The sequence below is a fragment of the Halichoeres trimaculatus genome, unplaced genomic scaffold, assembly GCF_033239565.1.
Source record: "Halichoeres trimaculatus isolate MK-OKI-2021-1 unplaced genomic scaffold, fHalTri1.1 fHalTri1_scaffold_3, whole genome shotgun sequence".
Taxonomy (NCBI): domain Eukaryota; kingdom Metazoa; phylum Chordata; class Actinopteri; order Labriformes; family Labridae; genus Halichoeres; species Halichoeres trimaculatus.
Genome location: NW_027437181.1, coordinates 31,624,373 through 31,640,006, shown reverse-complemented (window position 1 = coordinate 31,640,006; position 15,634 = coordinate 31,624,373). Strand labels below are relative to the sequence as shown.

Below are 15,634 nucleotides of genomic sequence, written 5' to 3'. Positions count from 1 at the left end.
AACGAGTGTCTGCTTTGTGTGTCTGTTCATGCATCCATCCATCAGAGCTTCAGGCTGTGTCATGGATCAGGTTTTGCAGCCAAAACAACCATCCGTGAATGTTTGTCTTCATCTAGTTAACACATTTTATTGTGCAGGTGTGTGATGAAGTTGCAGCTCAGCAGCCCGAGGCCTGTGCTTTGAATAGCCGGCCCGTCTCCACACTTACTTTATGATTAATGACTCCAGTAGTAAAATGTTTTTTTGCATTGAACACACCATCCATATGTTGACTGGACGAGTAGCCTCATTTCTTTAGAACTATAGGTCTTACGCCCACACTCACACATCAGCAGCAGCCACTAAAACCTGTTGTATTGCTCGTGCATGACACATACATGCATGTTGTGTGTTAACATTTCTCCACCCTGGTTTCATAACTCTGGTAAGACTTGTTTTGTTGCACCAGTGCTTCAAAAGAAAAAGAGTTTCCCTCCTTTTTCTTTATCATTTCATGTTTCACAGACTGGTTGGATCCTGCGGCGATGGCTCGAAAAGATTTACTTTCTCACCTCTTTTCCTGAAGCACATCTCCTCTACATGTGTTGAACTGGCTCTATGACTGATACATGTTAGTGACGTGGAAACGTGTTTCATCAAAGTGATTTCTATAAGCAAGAAGAGAGAACAACAGGTGACAGCTCGGGGGAATTTACAGTTTGTGGTTGCTGGAGGAGGGGGAGGTTAAATCTTTGTTGACATATGCAGCACTTATAAACACTGATGATACAGGTCTGTGTTGTGAGTTCCAGTTAAATGTCAATAAAAGTTGTTTTCCATCCAAAACTAGTGAAGACCGAGCAGGAGACAACAAAAATCATTAGTTATTCACAATGAGTACTGTCGCATAAAACTGTCTCTGCACATGACACACTTGGTAGGACAGCCTAAATAAGAAAACGCTTACTGATCGAGTATAACTCCTCATGTCACGATTTAAAACTAAGGAGCTTAGTCAAACATAGTGGATGACCTCTGCTCTATATTTACGCACATCTGACTGAAAGATCAAGTGGGAGAAAAGTAACCCAATAGCTTGGCCTTGTAAACAGCCAACTCTGATCTTTGCAGAAATGTCAAGAATGTATATGTCACAGCAACATGACAATGGCATGTTGTATGAATAATAGAGGGAGGGGCTTTGACATCAACTACAGATTCCTTTGATAAAGCTGCAGAGGTTAGACTCAGTTTTTTCCACTCAAGAAGCTTGAGACTACAAGCTAACACAAACCCTGAAGGGAAAGAGTTAGACGATGAGGAAGGAATGTGATTAAAACATTAAAGAGCACAGAAATGAAAACTGAGCCCATCTGTGGTAAAAGTTAGAGACATTTCTCTGGTGTGAGTGGGAGTGCTGGTTTTAAAGTGAGTAGGTGGCAGTGATGTCTTCACTAGCAGGTGCAACATGAAGAGTCTCCTTCTCTTCCTCCCTCCCTCCCATCAGGCCTTATAACACAGCTAACTGCTTCGATCAATGGACACCAGGACTGACAGATAAAGCCATCAGCTGACGAGCCCCATTTGGGCCCCAGCACCACCAATCAATACGGGAGACATCAGCTGCTATAAGCCGAGGAGAGAAGGAGAAAGAAAGAGATGTGCTGAAACAGGCGACGGGGGATTGTGGGAGGGCAGTGCACTCATCTTGAAAATTTTAACTCCCATCAATGCTAATTACTTTAGGCTTTAGGAAGCCGTGACAGTGAGTCACACGTTTACCTTTCAGGAATCCAACTGATGCTCTTTATGCAGATTGGTGAGTTATGATGTTAAGAAAAACACTGTTTAATAAAAGAAAACCTCATCACAGAGGAAGAATTAGAGCTACAGACTGCTTCAACTCAATTATCCAATCACTGAAGATAAATGTCAGAATTTAGAAATGATGCAGATTTCTAAATCCAGTGTAGCTCTCTGTATTTGTGTGTGATCCTACATGTATGATTACTAAGTGACTGTTACGCAATCTTTTAGTTATTGTGATATCATTGTCCGTGTGAGCCATACGCCAGGTATCGTACTGTACTGTGAGTTACCCTGCGTCCCCGTCCCCTATTAGGCTGCTTAATACTTTATGTAAACCACAAATAAATCTTAATCCTGAGAAGCTTTTAATACTTTTAGAGGAGTTACACAACAGAGTGAAATGTCAAGAGGGATTGTGACATAAAGAATACGACCGTGAAAAGTCAAGTTGTACAAGATCAGAGCTTCTCTTTGTACGCTCATAACTTCACTCTTATGTTTGTGGATAAATTTACCCTGACTAGCAGCAAACTGCATCAACTTGAATGCCATCCACAAAAAAAACTGTAACTAGGGATGCACCAGTCCAACTTTTATGCTTCAGATACAAATACCAATCTGATACCAGTGTTAAATAATAACCTGTGTGCCCTACTGTGGGATAAGAGTGGTGATAATTTGGGTTAAAGGCAAAAAATGAGTATGGATTTACTGAAGTAAATATTTATTTATCTAAACTATTAAATATTTAAATATTTACCTGTAGTTTGGTAAAAAACAACACTTTAGAATGTAAAGAAATAATCTTCAGTTGTAAACTTTTATACCCTGTAAACTGAGGGGCAGTATACACGACAACGGTTTCAGGGTGAAACGCAAAAGTTTTGTTGCCTTTGGGCCTTGCTTTTACACGGAAAACTCTGTTGTAGCTGACTTAAAACGCAAACTTTTGAAAATGACCTCCAGAGTCGGATTTTTCTGAAACGCTGCTGACACCATTGCCGTGTAAACAGTAAACCGGCGTTTTTAGCTGACGATGTGCTCACATACAACTAGGGATGGGTACCTTTCACATTTGAAACGATACGGTACCTATACCCGGTACCTGTCAATCGGTACCGGTACTTGGCAGTACTTTCTGTGTTATAGTGGTAAAAAAATATAAATTTATTGAAGAATAAAATACTTTTTTTTTTTTTCAATTTAACATATTTATTCTTCAATATATAACCTTGCAATGCTGTGTTTATGTCCAGCATGGAAAATCTCCTACTCTTCCACTCCCTCACAGTCACAAGGATGCATTTAGGTACCTCATCATGGTACCTTTTGATTTTATGTGAATAGGTACTTTTGACAGAATTCGGTTGGTACATATAAAAGTACCTAACTCGGTAACCATCCCTACATATGATGCGAGCAAATAGAACAGTACAGCTGTTATGATTGTGGCGTACAACTGTGTTGTGCTTGTGCTGCTCAATCTGCTGACTGTCTTTTTACAAAATGTGCATCTATTGCTCCACCTCTGCTCTTAGTGTTCCCCAATACAACAGATGATCGGCTCAACTCTACTTTGATGGAGATTTACCAAAAGCTGCTTCTGAACAAAACATTTATAGCACCACCTAGAGGCCTGGCATGCTTACTACAGCATTTTCAGTCCCTTATTGTTTCAGTGTAAATGCAGATTTTTTTTCACTGCGTTTTAGGATGAAACGTTGTTGTGTAAACGGGGCCTGATAATGCCTCAAAAAACAAAGAAAGAGCATAAGAGGTAACATTCAAATCAAGTAGCTAAGAGCACCTGTAAAAAAAAGCATAGAGCTGGTTGTCTGGATGGGCACCATAGATTGGCCCCTTCCTGATACCGATCCGGCTTTGAGGGGCACGGATACACTGAAACACCAATACTAGGACTGGTATTGGTGCATCCCTAGCTGTAACACTTGCCATCTGTGTGCTTCACGTCCATTCCTCCCCTCAAATCAAGCGTCTTGTTTTCCATCAGGCCTCTTTGCACTCAGATCTGTGTTACTGTGTGGCTTATGCAACGCTGCTGCAGAGCTGCACTGGAAGTGAGCTCAGGGCTATTGTACTGGTGTAGGGCTCCTCTGGGGGCTGTAATGTGTTTCATACCATCCATCACAGGGGTGTGGAGGCCAGGAAGCTTTGCTTTAAGAGCACACACAGGACACAGATGGAGAAGCAAGGCACGCAGATATGCAGAGATAGCACAAGTTTGGTGAATTTGTTGATCACAGGAGAGCATAGTGTGAGAACAGTCAAAGCCTGGACAGCTGCATACATTCATAAAGAAACTGAACAAACTATTTGTTGTGAAAGTGCAGATGAATTAAAACACTGCCAAAAAATAATCTACAGGAAGGTTTTGTTGATGAATTATAAGAAAACTATCTTGCCTCGGTTGTTTTGCTCACCTGAATATAAACTCCAACAAACTTGTTCTTACTGAGGTGTTTACCTTCCCCTTCTCAGCTTCTATGATGAGAGCACGCCTCATTTCTTGAGTCATTGTTCTCTTTTTCACTTCTTTACACCATCTCCCTTCATAAGCTTTCACTGGAAGCCAAAAGTCTTCCTTCCCCAGACTGTTTTCTCGTTATACCTTTCACAAAGTTCCTGTGACAAGGACGACATAATTTGATTGCCACATTTGTTTCTCAGAGTATTTGCAAATGTTTTCCACAGACGACAAATCAAGATACACGGGTGTGCTGAGCAGCCAGTGTTATTTTTACCCTGACCGATGACCTTGCTGGGAAGCATGAATCTGCTGGAGGCCTGCACTCACCGTCCTCTTCCCTGCTCATTTACGTATGAGCCTGGTGATTAAGAATCTCCCAGCTCTGCAGCTTAGAGACTCAAATCCCTGTACAGTGTGGTCGTAATTAAAGATGGACAACACAGTGGCAATCCAGGCTGAGGAACGGTCTGGCAGAGGAAATAGCAGGGAGGCAGTGCGGATTGGGGGTTGGGATGAGGAGACAGAGAGAGGAAGAGACACAAAGAGCAGTCTTGGTGGGCAAGAAACAAACAAAAACAAAAAAAATAAAAAAGTCTAAAGATTTTAATCTAATGGCTCCCAGCGCACTCGCTCAGGCACACACATCAGGAAAACTACTATTTCCTTTTGTTTTGAAGGAAGAGACGAACACAGCCGCCGTAAATGTGCTTGTTCCCATAAGGCTGGGCTGTAATTTGCCAGCAGACGGGTGGAGTTTACCAAAGGCAGAGATAATCGCAGCCCTCAGATACATCAACATGCTCCCCACAAGATGTTTGATCACAAACGCATAGGAGAGTGTGTCCAATAAGAATGGTTTGGTCCCTTCTTGTGAACTCTCTCTTGGGGAAATGATTAGAAAGCAGTGGTTTGAATCTGTGTATCATTTGGGTCCCCACCCTTTCCTGAGTGTGGGGGCCCTTTGCTGCCACTGCTGGTCTTTTGGTGCCTTTGCCTGATTATCTTTCTGCCTGGCTGCTGCGCTCGGTCAGCTCCATGCTGCTGTCAGAGCGTTCAAAGGGACATGAAAGCACATGGCCTCGTTTCTACACGCACTGGACGATGCCTCCCTTAACCTCCCCTCCGTCACCCTGGCACCCTGTTTCCTACTGCGGTCTCCCTGTCTGCCCCCTTCATCCTTCACTGCTCTTTTTTTCCCTTTTTCACACGTACAGACACACGACGGTCACTCCCCTGTCTGCTGTCCGTCAGCATTGCCCTATCAAAAAGGTTGGCCCCCACTTATTTGGAGATCATTAATCATCCCGTGTAGGACAGGAGGCCCCTTAATCCAGCCCCCTCCTTCCCCCCTGGCCTCACCAAGCGGGCCACAGCATGGCCCTCCACCCCTATCCCCCATGGTGTTATCAAATTTCAGTGGTTGTAACTGTAGCACAATAAACAGAGGGGGGAGGAGAATGGGTGGGGGTGAGGGAGGAGGAAGGGGATGGAGACGTAAAGAAAGAAAGACAAGAGAGGGCGAAATGTAATTTCCTAACGACACTTTGTGTGAAGCATGCGTCAGCTCAACCCAACTGTATTGATCTGGAGAGTTGCGTCAAGAGTTGATCACTGGACTGCAGAGAGGAACTTTTTAAAGTCCGTTAAGTAGTTCTCGTGTAACATGGCTGTTCATAAAGTCTGCCCGGATGAAAACAAGCCCCCCTTCAATCCTACACACACACCTAAAACAGACAAATGTTCTCACTAAGCCTAGTGTTTTTGTTGTTAACCCAACCAGGTGCTGCCTCTTTCCAGAAGTTGTGGGGTGTTAACTAAAGGAAAATGAGGCCGTATCAAAGAGCCAGAGAATGTTCCTATTGTAGTGTGGTGTTTGTACAGAGGTCCCGCCTGTTACGAGGGCCAGTGTGAGGCTGGCCGGGGGAGTAATATAATGCATACATGGATCCCCCTGAGCCCATTCATGGTGTAATTGGTGTGGACAGAGCTCTTGGTCTCAGGGTTACAGTTAGGGAACTTCCTCTCATGTCCTGCTGGGAGGCCGCTCCACACCGTAAATACTGAGAAATCATTCAGCTTCAGGCATTCGTTAAATTGAGTTTTACTTAAATCTAAAAAAGTTGGACGTTTTGTTGGAGTGTTTCAGGGCTTAATCAAGTTTAAAAAGACAACAAAACGTACACTTCCCTCATTTTAAAAGTACCAAATTAAAGCTAATGTTTGAAATTGTTACTGGCGCCCTAGTGTAGGTTTTCGTAAGCACACAGCAGAGTCAACACCATTTGGTTTGACTGAGAAGCTGCAGCAGAGTGACACATCTTCATTATAATCATTACTGTCTCCTCTCCTTCCCTCCTACTCCTTCCTCTATTTCTATACATCCTTCTTCAGTCCCATCAAGACCACTGCAACATAATGGCATGGACAAGTCCGGCTTACTACTTTATGACTATCAACAGGCCTGAATCTAATACACTGGGATTTTCCCCTAAAATAACTCCAAAGCAGTGATAGCACACCATGTGGTCCCCCTTAAGCTGAATCTACACTTCCCATTAAAAGTGTCACACCAGGGTGGAGGCAGCCTCTGCTGACTGCGACGTGTGAGGTTTTCTAGCCAGAGCAGAAGGAGCTAAAACACTTGTCTTTCCCCCGCTTGCCCCTCCTCCTCCTCAACTGGTGATTTCTCTGAACAGGAGCCTCTCTCTGCCTCTGTCCATCAAAGCCTGCGGCCATTAATCATCTCAAGTGGACAGCACTGACAGGCAGTTGGCTGCATCACTCTTTTTATTTTCTTCCTCTTTTTTTTTTTCCATTATCACACACCCGTAGCTCCCGCAGCTCACTTACCATTCCCCCCTCATGATTACCTTTTCATGACCCACCTCCTGCCCCCAAACCCTCATCCAAAACAGGACAGTGGCCTGGGTGTCAAAACAAAACATTCACCCATCTGCTTAATCGAAAAGCTTTGAGGTGGTTAATGACAACCAGCCAGCGCCAGAGCTCTTACAAAACATGTAACAGATATGATGAGCAGTGATGTTGGTGCAAATCAGAGGCTAATATCCTCCACCCACGTACTTCAGACGCAGGTAGGTCTGGTGCATTTACATGACATTTACATGTAAAAGCAATGGCTTATTTGCAATGACTGCAAGGATGTTCTCTGTAGAACTGCAATGAAGAGTATGCTACTGCTTTAACAATACACAGTTTGAGTGATACATGGCAAGGAGTTTAACCTGCAACCAATGCAAGGAGGTCCAAAGCCTCCGTACATGGGGCGCATGCCATAACTTTTGCACTTATCAGCGCTTGGCTACCTGACAGTTTCTACCTGTTTTTTTTTAAAGTAGTTTTAAGGCTTGCCGTTTACACAACAACATTTCATCAAAAAATGCTAAAACGCGTTGAAAAAAATCTGCGTTTACCAAGAAAAGCTGAGAGACTGGAAACGCTGTAGTAAGTAGGGATGCACGATATTAGATTTTTGCCGATATCCAATATGCCAATATATCGAAACCCCTTTTGGCCGATACAGATACCAATAATCACAAGTTTGTTTGTTTTTTTCACTGTAAAGAAAGCTAAGTCTATCCTGTACTGGAATTTATATGTTACGCTTATTGTGACGGTCTTATTTGTTTAAGAAACACACATAAAACAAGCCAAAAAAACATTTGATTTTACCATAGAAATATGGTACCAAATACCATACCAAATATAGAAAAATCATTTCTTTAGATCACATAAACTTTAAATGTACAATGCATTTTTAAACATAACAAAGTTGCATTTGATTATTTTAGAGCTACTGTAACAACCTGGTGACAGACACAGAGCTCTGCAGTGCAAATAAATGAAGTGCTACATTTTATTTAAGGAGCTTATTTTTCAGATGGAAAATAATAATAATCCTAACTGAATAGCACCTTATCGGCTGTGCCTATCGGCAGAAATTTTCATATCTGCCGATACTGATAAACGTGTTTTTAAGCTTTTATCAGCCGATACCGGTATTGTGCCGATAATATCATGCATCCCTAGTAGTAAGCATGCCAGGCCTGTAGTTGGAGCCATAACTGTCTTGTCCAGAAGCTGCTTTTGGTATCTCCACCGAGGCAGAGTTGGGCCGATCATCTGGTATATTGGTGAATACTAAATGCAGAGGTGGAGCAACAGATGCACATTTTGTTGAAAGACAGCCAGCAGATTCAGCAGATTGAGCAACACAAGCACAACCTGGTAGTCCGTGATGATTCCACTGAAAACGCCTGCTTACTGTTTACACAGCAACTGTGTCGGCAGGGTTTTAGAAAAATTCCACCCCGGAGGCCGTTTTCAAAAGTTTGCATTTTAGGTTGGTTAAAATGCTGTTTCAGTATCAGCGTGAGGCGAAAATTCAACCATACTATTGCGTTTCACCCTAAAACCGTTGTCGTGTGAACTGCCCTGAGATAGGACAGCTTCAGAAAAAGGGAATATCGGAAAAAGGGGGAAACAACATACGGCAAATCCCGTTTGGATAAGGAATCAATCCAACGACCAGGGGCATGAGAGCTGCAGCCTTCATACATGGGGAAGTCTGACTATTCTACCCTGGGTTTTGTTTGACAGGTAAAACCACGCAGAGTGAGAAAGCGTGGATACGTTTTCTTTACTTACCGCAATCCTCTCACACTTTCTCAACGTCTTTACCAGTGAAATCACTATGAGTGCACAGCTCTCACTCTTCAGTGGAATAAAGCAGAATTCCCCCCTCACAGAAAAAGGTAAAGTACATTTCAAAGATTGCTTGTTGGAGTAGTTTGTACAGATCATCTGAAGAGGAGTTGTGTATCAGTGTTTTCTGCCTTTCTCTGACACAAAACCCATCAATGGGCCCCTTTACGCATAGACAGGATTTAGGACAGCTGCTTAAATTCCTCAACCATTAACACACACACACACACACACACACACACACTCGTGCACGCACACACACGTGCCTGTTTTTAAGCGCAGGGGCAGGAAATGGGAATCCCTGGTAAGTTTTCCTTCCGCTGTTGCTTTCCTCTCAAGGCCTTGAGGCCCCACGATGAGGTGGGAAAAGCGCTTCACCATTTGTCTCTCTCCATCCAGAGACTCCACTGGATTTTACATCACATTAAAACCTGTTTTACAAAGGAAGACGTATGTTTTTATGCTTTCTGCTCACAGGGTCACGCAAATGGAGATGTTAGCATTTCCTTTTTCACAAGCTTTACGCCCACCCTTCCTCCATATGGCGGCAAGAAATAAAAAAAGGCTTTCTAAGTACCCTTTCATTACAAAAAGAGAGGAAAAAATCTTGACCCAATATCTATGAAGCAAAGAAGAGGGAGGAGTAAATGCACAGTAATTAGAGGGTGCCATCAACAACAGCTTAGTGGGGCTTCCTCTTCGTCTCATATAGACTTGGCACTGAGAGCAAAAAGGGAATCCAGCCAAGCAATTTGTTCCCTGTGATTAAGATTCTTGTTTGAGAGACAGCAGAGGTCAGCCAAGTGCCTCTCGTCTTAAAGGGAGGGTAAAGCACTCACACTACAGAAGCTGAAATTATACCCTTCCCTGCTGTACAATGCAAGCATCAGGTCTCTAATGTCAACAGCAACATCGCTGTCATATCTTGCATCCATACTCAGCTCTGCGAGGCCAGGGCTGCTTTTTTTTCTACCTCTACGGTTAAAAATGTATGAATCTTATTTTTTCATGTGCTCTTTCACTTTAAAAATAAACCTACAATAACTTATCACCATATATTCTTCTTCCTCTGCCTCACACTTTTCTATTATAGATGAGCACTCCTGAACCACAGATATAGTTGTTACAAGTGTTGTCAAGCACTGACCTTTACACCCTGTGGCTGCTGGTCACTTGTGCTGATGGTGAGACCGACACTTGATCCACGCATGCTGATTCAAGTTGCACTCATTATGATCCATGTTGGAAATATAATTCACCTACAGGTAACGACATAATCTCTCACTTTGAAATTTAAGGTATGTATGAATCTAACTCTTATTTACACTTGATTTAAGGTGAAACGTCTGCATATGAGACTAGCCCCTCTCCTGCCTGTTTTTTAATTCAACTTCATTACTGGCTGTGTGAAATGCTAAAATTTAGGGATGCATGATAGTGGATTTTTGCCAATATCCGATATGCCGATATATCGAAACCCCTTTTGGCCGATACCGATACCGATACCGATACCGATACCGATACCGATACCGATAATCACAAGTTTGGTTGTTTTTTTCAGTGTAAAGAAAGCTAAGTCTATCCTGTACTGGAATTTCTATGTTACTCTTATTGTGACGGTCTTATTTGTTTAGGAAACACACATAAAACAAGACAAAAAACATTTGATTTTACCATAAATAAGAAATGTATTATTTTTTCAAACTCAAGACATTCAGTATTTAAATACAGAAAAATCATTTCTTTAGATCACATGAACTTTAAATGTACAATGCGTTTTTAAACATAACCAAGTTGCATTTGATTATTTTAGAGCTACTGTAACAACCTGGTGACACACACAGAGCTCTGCAGTGCAAATAAATGAAGTGTTACTGTGTTGACTGTTGCTTATCAAAGTCAACCGGTGAATTGTTGACTGGGTTTAGTTAGTCAGACGCGTGAACTCAAATTGACGCCTTCTTGATTTGTAGCTTTATTCTTATAATAAATCAAAATACAAAAGAAGCCGTTCGTCACGGTCAAAGAACTGTGTGCTCATCCAGTCAAAAAACACGCCCTCTCACCTGGTGAGCACACCTATAACACTTTCCAAGACTCCACCCATGTTTAAGTGAACACTAATAAATATAAAGTGTGCATAAATAAAAATGGCTGCAACAGTTACATTTTATTAAAGGAGCTTATTTTTCAGATGGAAAATAATAATAATCCTAACTGAATAGCACCTTATCGGCTGTGCATATCGGCAGAAATTTTCATATCTGCCAATACTGATAAACGTGTTTTTAAGCTTTTATCAGCCGATACCGATATTGTGCCGATAATATCGTGCATCCCTACTAAAATTTGATTGGTCCCTCACCGAAGTTAAGTAATGATTTTCAAAAGAAAAACTACTCTCTAGGAACAATATAATCCCACACAACTTATCATTTCAAACCGTGGAAAGGAGTTTCCCCTCCTTAAATGTTAGTTTGAGAGTTGTAAAATGATGACAGTTACAGGGCTCACATGTGAGAGCAGCCTGAGGAGCTACTAGACTCCAAATGAATCTGTTAAAGTAGAACAACAACCTGTCCTGCAATCCAGGCAACTGTTACAGCAGGGTAAGAGCTGACTTGAACAATGAGCAATAGTGATGATTTCAACATTGTTAAAACTTGTGATATTTGCTACATTTATGTTTAGAGGTGTTTTCTTTGAGGCCTGATGAAGACAGAGATGCCAAATATTCCTGCAGAAGTCCTGTTCAACTTGAGTAACATTAATTTCAATGGTCATTTTAAAGCAAACAATAAAAAACAAGCAGGCCTTTTTTTCTTTTTTTTTTTTCTTTTTCTTTTTTTAAACTATGAATCAATAAAGGGGTCTTTCTTTGTCAGTTTGTTCATGTCTGAAGTTAATTTGGGCAAAATACCCTTCAGCTTTTTACTGGACTCTTGCTCACCCTGCTCAAATTCTAATGTGAACAACAACCTGTTCCACATACATGATCCTACAACACATTTTACTTTAACTTTGGCCTAGTCTGGTAGCTATCAGTGGGTATTTTTAACCTAAAAGCTTTATCATCTTGATGCTTTTGTCTAAAGAAGCTGGTCTTTGTATTCTTAATGTTTAGTATTAGTCTGGCAGATTGTGCCAAATGAGCTAAGACTATGAGCTAATTCTTGTTTTTTTTTATAAGAATTAAAAGACTTTATATAAAAAAATGCCCAAAACCTCAATAATTTATTTAAAAAAAAATAAAATGTTTTTTTTCCTTTATTATAAACAATAACGGGGGTCAAATATGGTGACATGGATCAGCCTAATCAGCCAGTTATCTCCTGTCAGGTGGCATTTAACTCAGTTTGATGGATTCCTCTGTCTGACCAGCGTGAGGAAAGGGTCAGCCAGCCACTCCCAGCGTCTGCCACTGGACAGAGATGCTAACAGGGCCCTGACAGATCCTGTCCCTCCTTCTCCCTGACTCAGCTTAATTCATCACCCTCCAAACAAGACCTCCGGTGCTCACACCAGACCAGACAACCAGAAGCTGCTGTCCTGGTGGACGAGAGCACACCAACATACATCCAACAGTGTACACACACACACATACACACACACACAGACTGATGCAGATGGACCAGTCTTCACAAACGCACGCACCATCATCATCAGTCACAGTCTGACAAAACAAACCACGCATCATATACACACATGCATACATATGGTATCACCCATCATAGCCTGTGACAAAACATAAAGATGAATGAACCTCACACACACACTCACAGACCATCATCACCCATCACACCCTGCCAAAACATAATGTAAAGTATGCACTGCTGTAATAACATTGTGATTCACCTTGGGAGGTATTGCACAACCCATGCAACTTGCTTGGTAACAGATTTGTCTGATAAAAGCCTAAGTCCATTAGCTGCACTGGTTACAGAGGTCTAGCAGGCAGTGTCAAAGTAGCACACGGTCAGCTGAGCCTCCCCCGTCTGTTGGCCAACTAAATAAGTTAGGCCACTGCCAGATCCTCTTGGCTCCGATGCTGCAGAACCACAGGATCAACAGAGACAGGTCTCACCTGCTGACCCCTTAAGGCCTTTACTCTGGGGAGGGGAATTAGTAAAGGATTTCTAAGCCAGTGAGAGTTACAGCATGCTTTTTTTTCTGAGTTGATCAGTGACAAAGAGCACTTGACAGCCTGCTTGGATGAGTAAATACAAAATAAAGTATTAAAAATGCAGCGATCCATTAAAGTGTTTTTGCTGCCAAACTAACTCTAATCAATGTTTAGTGAAATTCCAGATGCTCTGTGAAGAACAGCCGCCCCACTTCATAGTGAGACAGGAAATGACTCTGAAGAAATGGAAGTGGTGTGGTATTTGCTTTTCCACATAGGCAGAGGGTGGGAAATTAGCTCAAGCCAATGTCACATTTGTGGCAAAGCTCAGCAGCAATTTATGATGAAAAAGCTCATTTCCAGGCAGGATTTAAACAAACATGAGGCTTGATTTACAAATGCACGAGAAGGTGAAGGTAAGAGATTTTGGTTGTTATAGCACTAGGTGTGAAATCACAGAGCTAAATTTGTTCCTGCAACAACCACTGTGCAACCACTTGTCTTAATGTGAACGTTCAATTTTTTTGAAAGCCATCTAAATCCAAATTACAAGTCTAAGAGTGAGTATGACTCGAGCTGAGGAAACTGTGAAGCTGCCTGATATAATGTGTGTTTATGGAGAGAAGTCGTACCTCTTTTTTGCATGAATGTGAAGAGGTCGTCCAAAAATTCCTTCCTTTTGGGGTCATTGTCCAGTTCATACAGCTGAAAAAGAAGACAGAGGCTTAAGAAGAGCACACACTTGGCACCTAAACAAATCTAAACAAAGGTGAAGTAGTGAGAGCAGCTTCTTTTGTCTTTTTCTCCTGTTATCCTGATTTTGGTTACAAAGTTTTTTTACATTTCAGTTAACAGGCCAGCTGTTTTTTGCATCTTTGCAGGAACAATACACAGGGCTGAATAGTTTTAATACTGCTGCAAAAAAACACATAAACATGCATCAGCTGACCACTGACTCTTTATCTTGGTAATGTGTATGTTAAAGTGCCTCTTACGGGGGAGAATCAACACGTGGCAACACATCTCTCAGTCAAGAAAACACTTGAAAACTGCCTCTTTAGTGGCTGGAAGTGATCACATGGTTTCAACTAAGTCACTGAAGCCATCCTGTGATAAAAATGTCCAAATGCTCACCTTGGCAAAGTCTCTTGAGGCCTCTCCTCTTCCTCTGCTACTGTCCGCCTCATCAGCCCAACCAGCACTCCCGTTCTGCAACAGAAGAGAGAAAAACACAAGGTTAACGAGCAGAAAGTGATACCAAACATCTACTGTCAGTTTATCTCCCAAATACAGATTTTTATTCCAAAGAAAGCACTTTGACCTCTGCTGCCTTTTCTAAAATGTGTTAATTTAATTTTACCTGAGGAAAACCCATCAGGTTCACAGTGAGTGGAGGTCAAAGGTTCAAGTCGTGCTTAAGAAAACAAAGTAAAGTCTGAACTAGTTTCAACAACTGCCAACATTCTGCAACACAAACACATGAAAACTAATATATACTCAAACTCCAAGAGTGCATTTTTCCAGGGGTTGGAGGAGTAACCTCTGGAGTTATTGTGCCCCTGAGCTCCTGTGTCCCCCTCCCCCTTCATCCTCAAACATCTCCATTTGACCTAAACCATCTGCATCTGGGCCTGCCCTGCCCCCACCCATGTCTTCCGACCCAGCTGGATACAAGGGCCCCCCATCCTTCAATCTCAATGCAGCTGTGACGGGTGGCCAAGTTCATGGAGTGTAGCTGGATGTCAGGAGGGGCCGGGGGGGTGGGCTGGTCAGTAGCCCCGGTGCTACACACACACATGTGCTAAGAGTGATCATTGCTGTGTGTATGTTTGTGAGTGCAGGGAGGGGGGGGGCAAAATGGCCCCACAAGACGGGAAGGAAGGAAAATAGGGGCAGAAAGGGGTGCATGGTATGTGCCAACCAGGAATGTCTCCTAAAGACAAAACCTATAAAAGCATCAGGAATCAAAACAAGATCCGTTCAGAGGGGGACGTTAATGGCTGCAGCCCAGGGTCTAGTTTCAAACGGGAGCCCATTGGTCAGTGGCAATTACAAGGCCTGAAACCAGAGCTGGCAGGGCAAAGGTTGTCAAGGCCCCTGAGAGCAAGTCATTTTCACCCTCTCACTCTCTGGACATGTAACGGTTGTCAACATTCATGATCTCTGAACAAATACTCATCAGCCATCAACTCTCAAGTCCTCAGCAAATGCCACGTTTCAGGGTTTCAGAGCGGGACACATGGAGACGTCGTTCACTGAATGATGTGTGGGCTTTTGTGAAACACAGTTAAAATCTCCTCTTTCACTTTAAACACAATCAAACCCCCAGTAAAATACAATCTTAAGATTAGTTGGGATTGATTTTGATATTTGTTGCTATCAAAAAAACATTTCCGAATGAAGCTTATGTATGCATATGAAGGAAAATTAGTTTAAAATCTAAAGCATAAATATGTTTAAACACACCAGCATATTTCTTTCATGTAAAAAATCTCCAGATGAAGACTTAA

At 42.2% G+C, this 15,634-nt stretch overlaps 1 protein-coding gene across 2 annotated transcripts in view; it reads right to left on the bottom strand.

The window, feature by feature from the left end:
• LOC141788280 (AT-rich interactive domain-containing protein 3B) overlaps positions 1-15,634 on the bottom strand; it is a 64,707-nt gene that overhangs the window by 19,368 nt on the left and 29,705 nt on the right. For both annotated transcript variants that reach the window (XM_074667174.1, XM_074667175.1), the window contains exons 3-4: positions 14,259-14,333; positions 13,757-13,829 (exon numbers count right to left, since the gene is read on the bottom strand). In XM_074667174.1, coding sequence (XP_074523275.1) covers positions 13,757-13,829; positions 14,259-14,333 — 148 coding nt within the window. The remainder of the gene's footprint in view (positions 1-13,756; positions 13,830-14,258; positions 14,334-15,634) is intronic.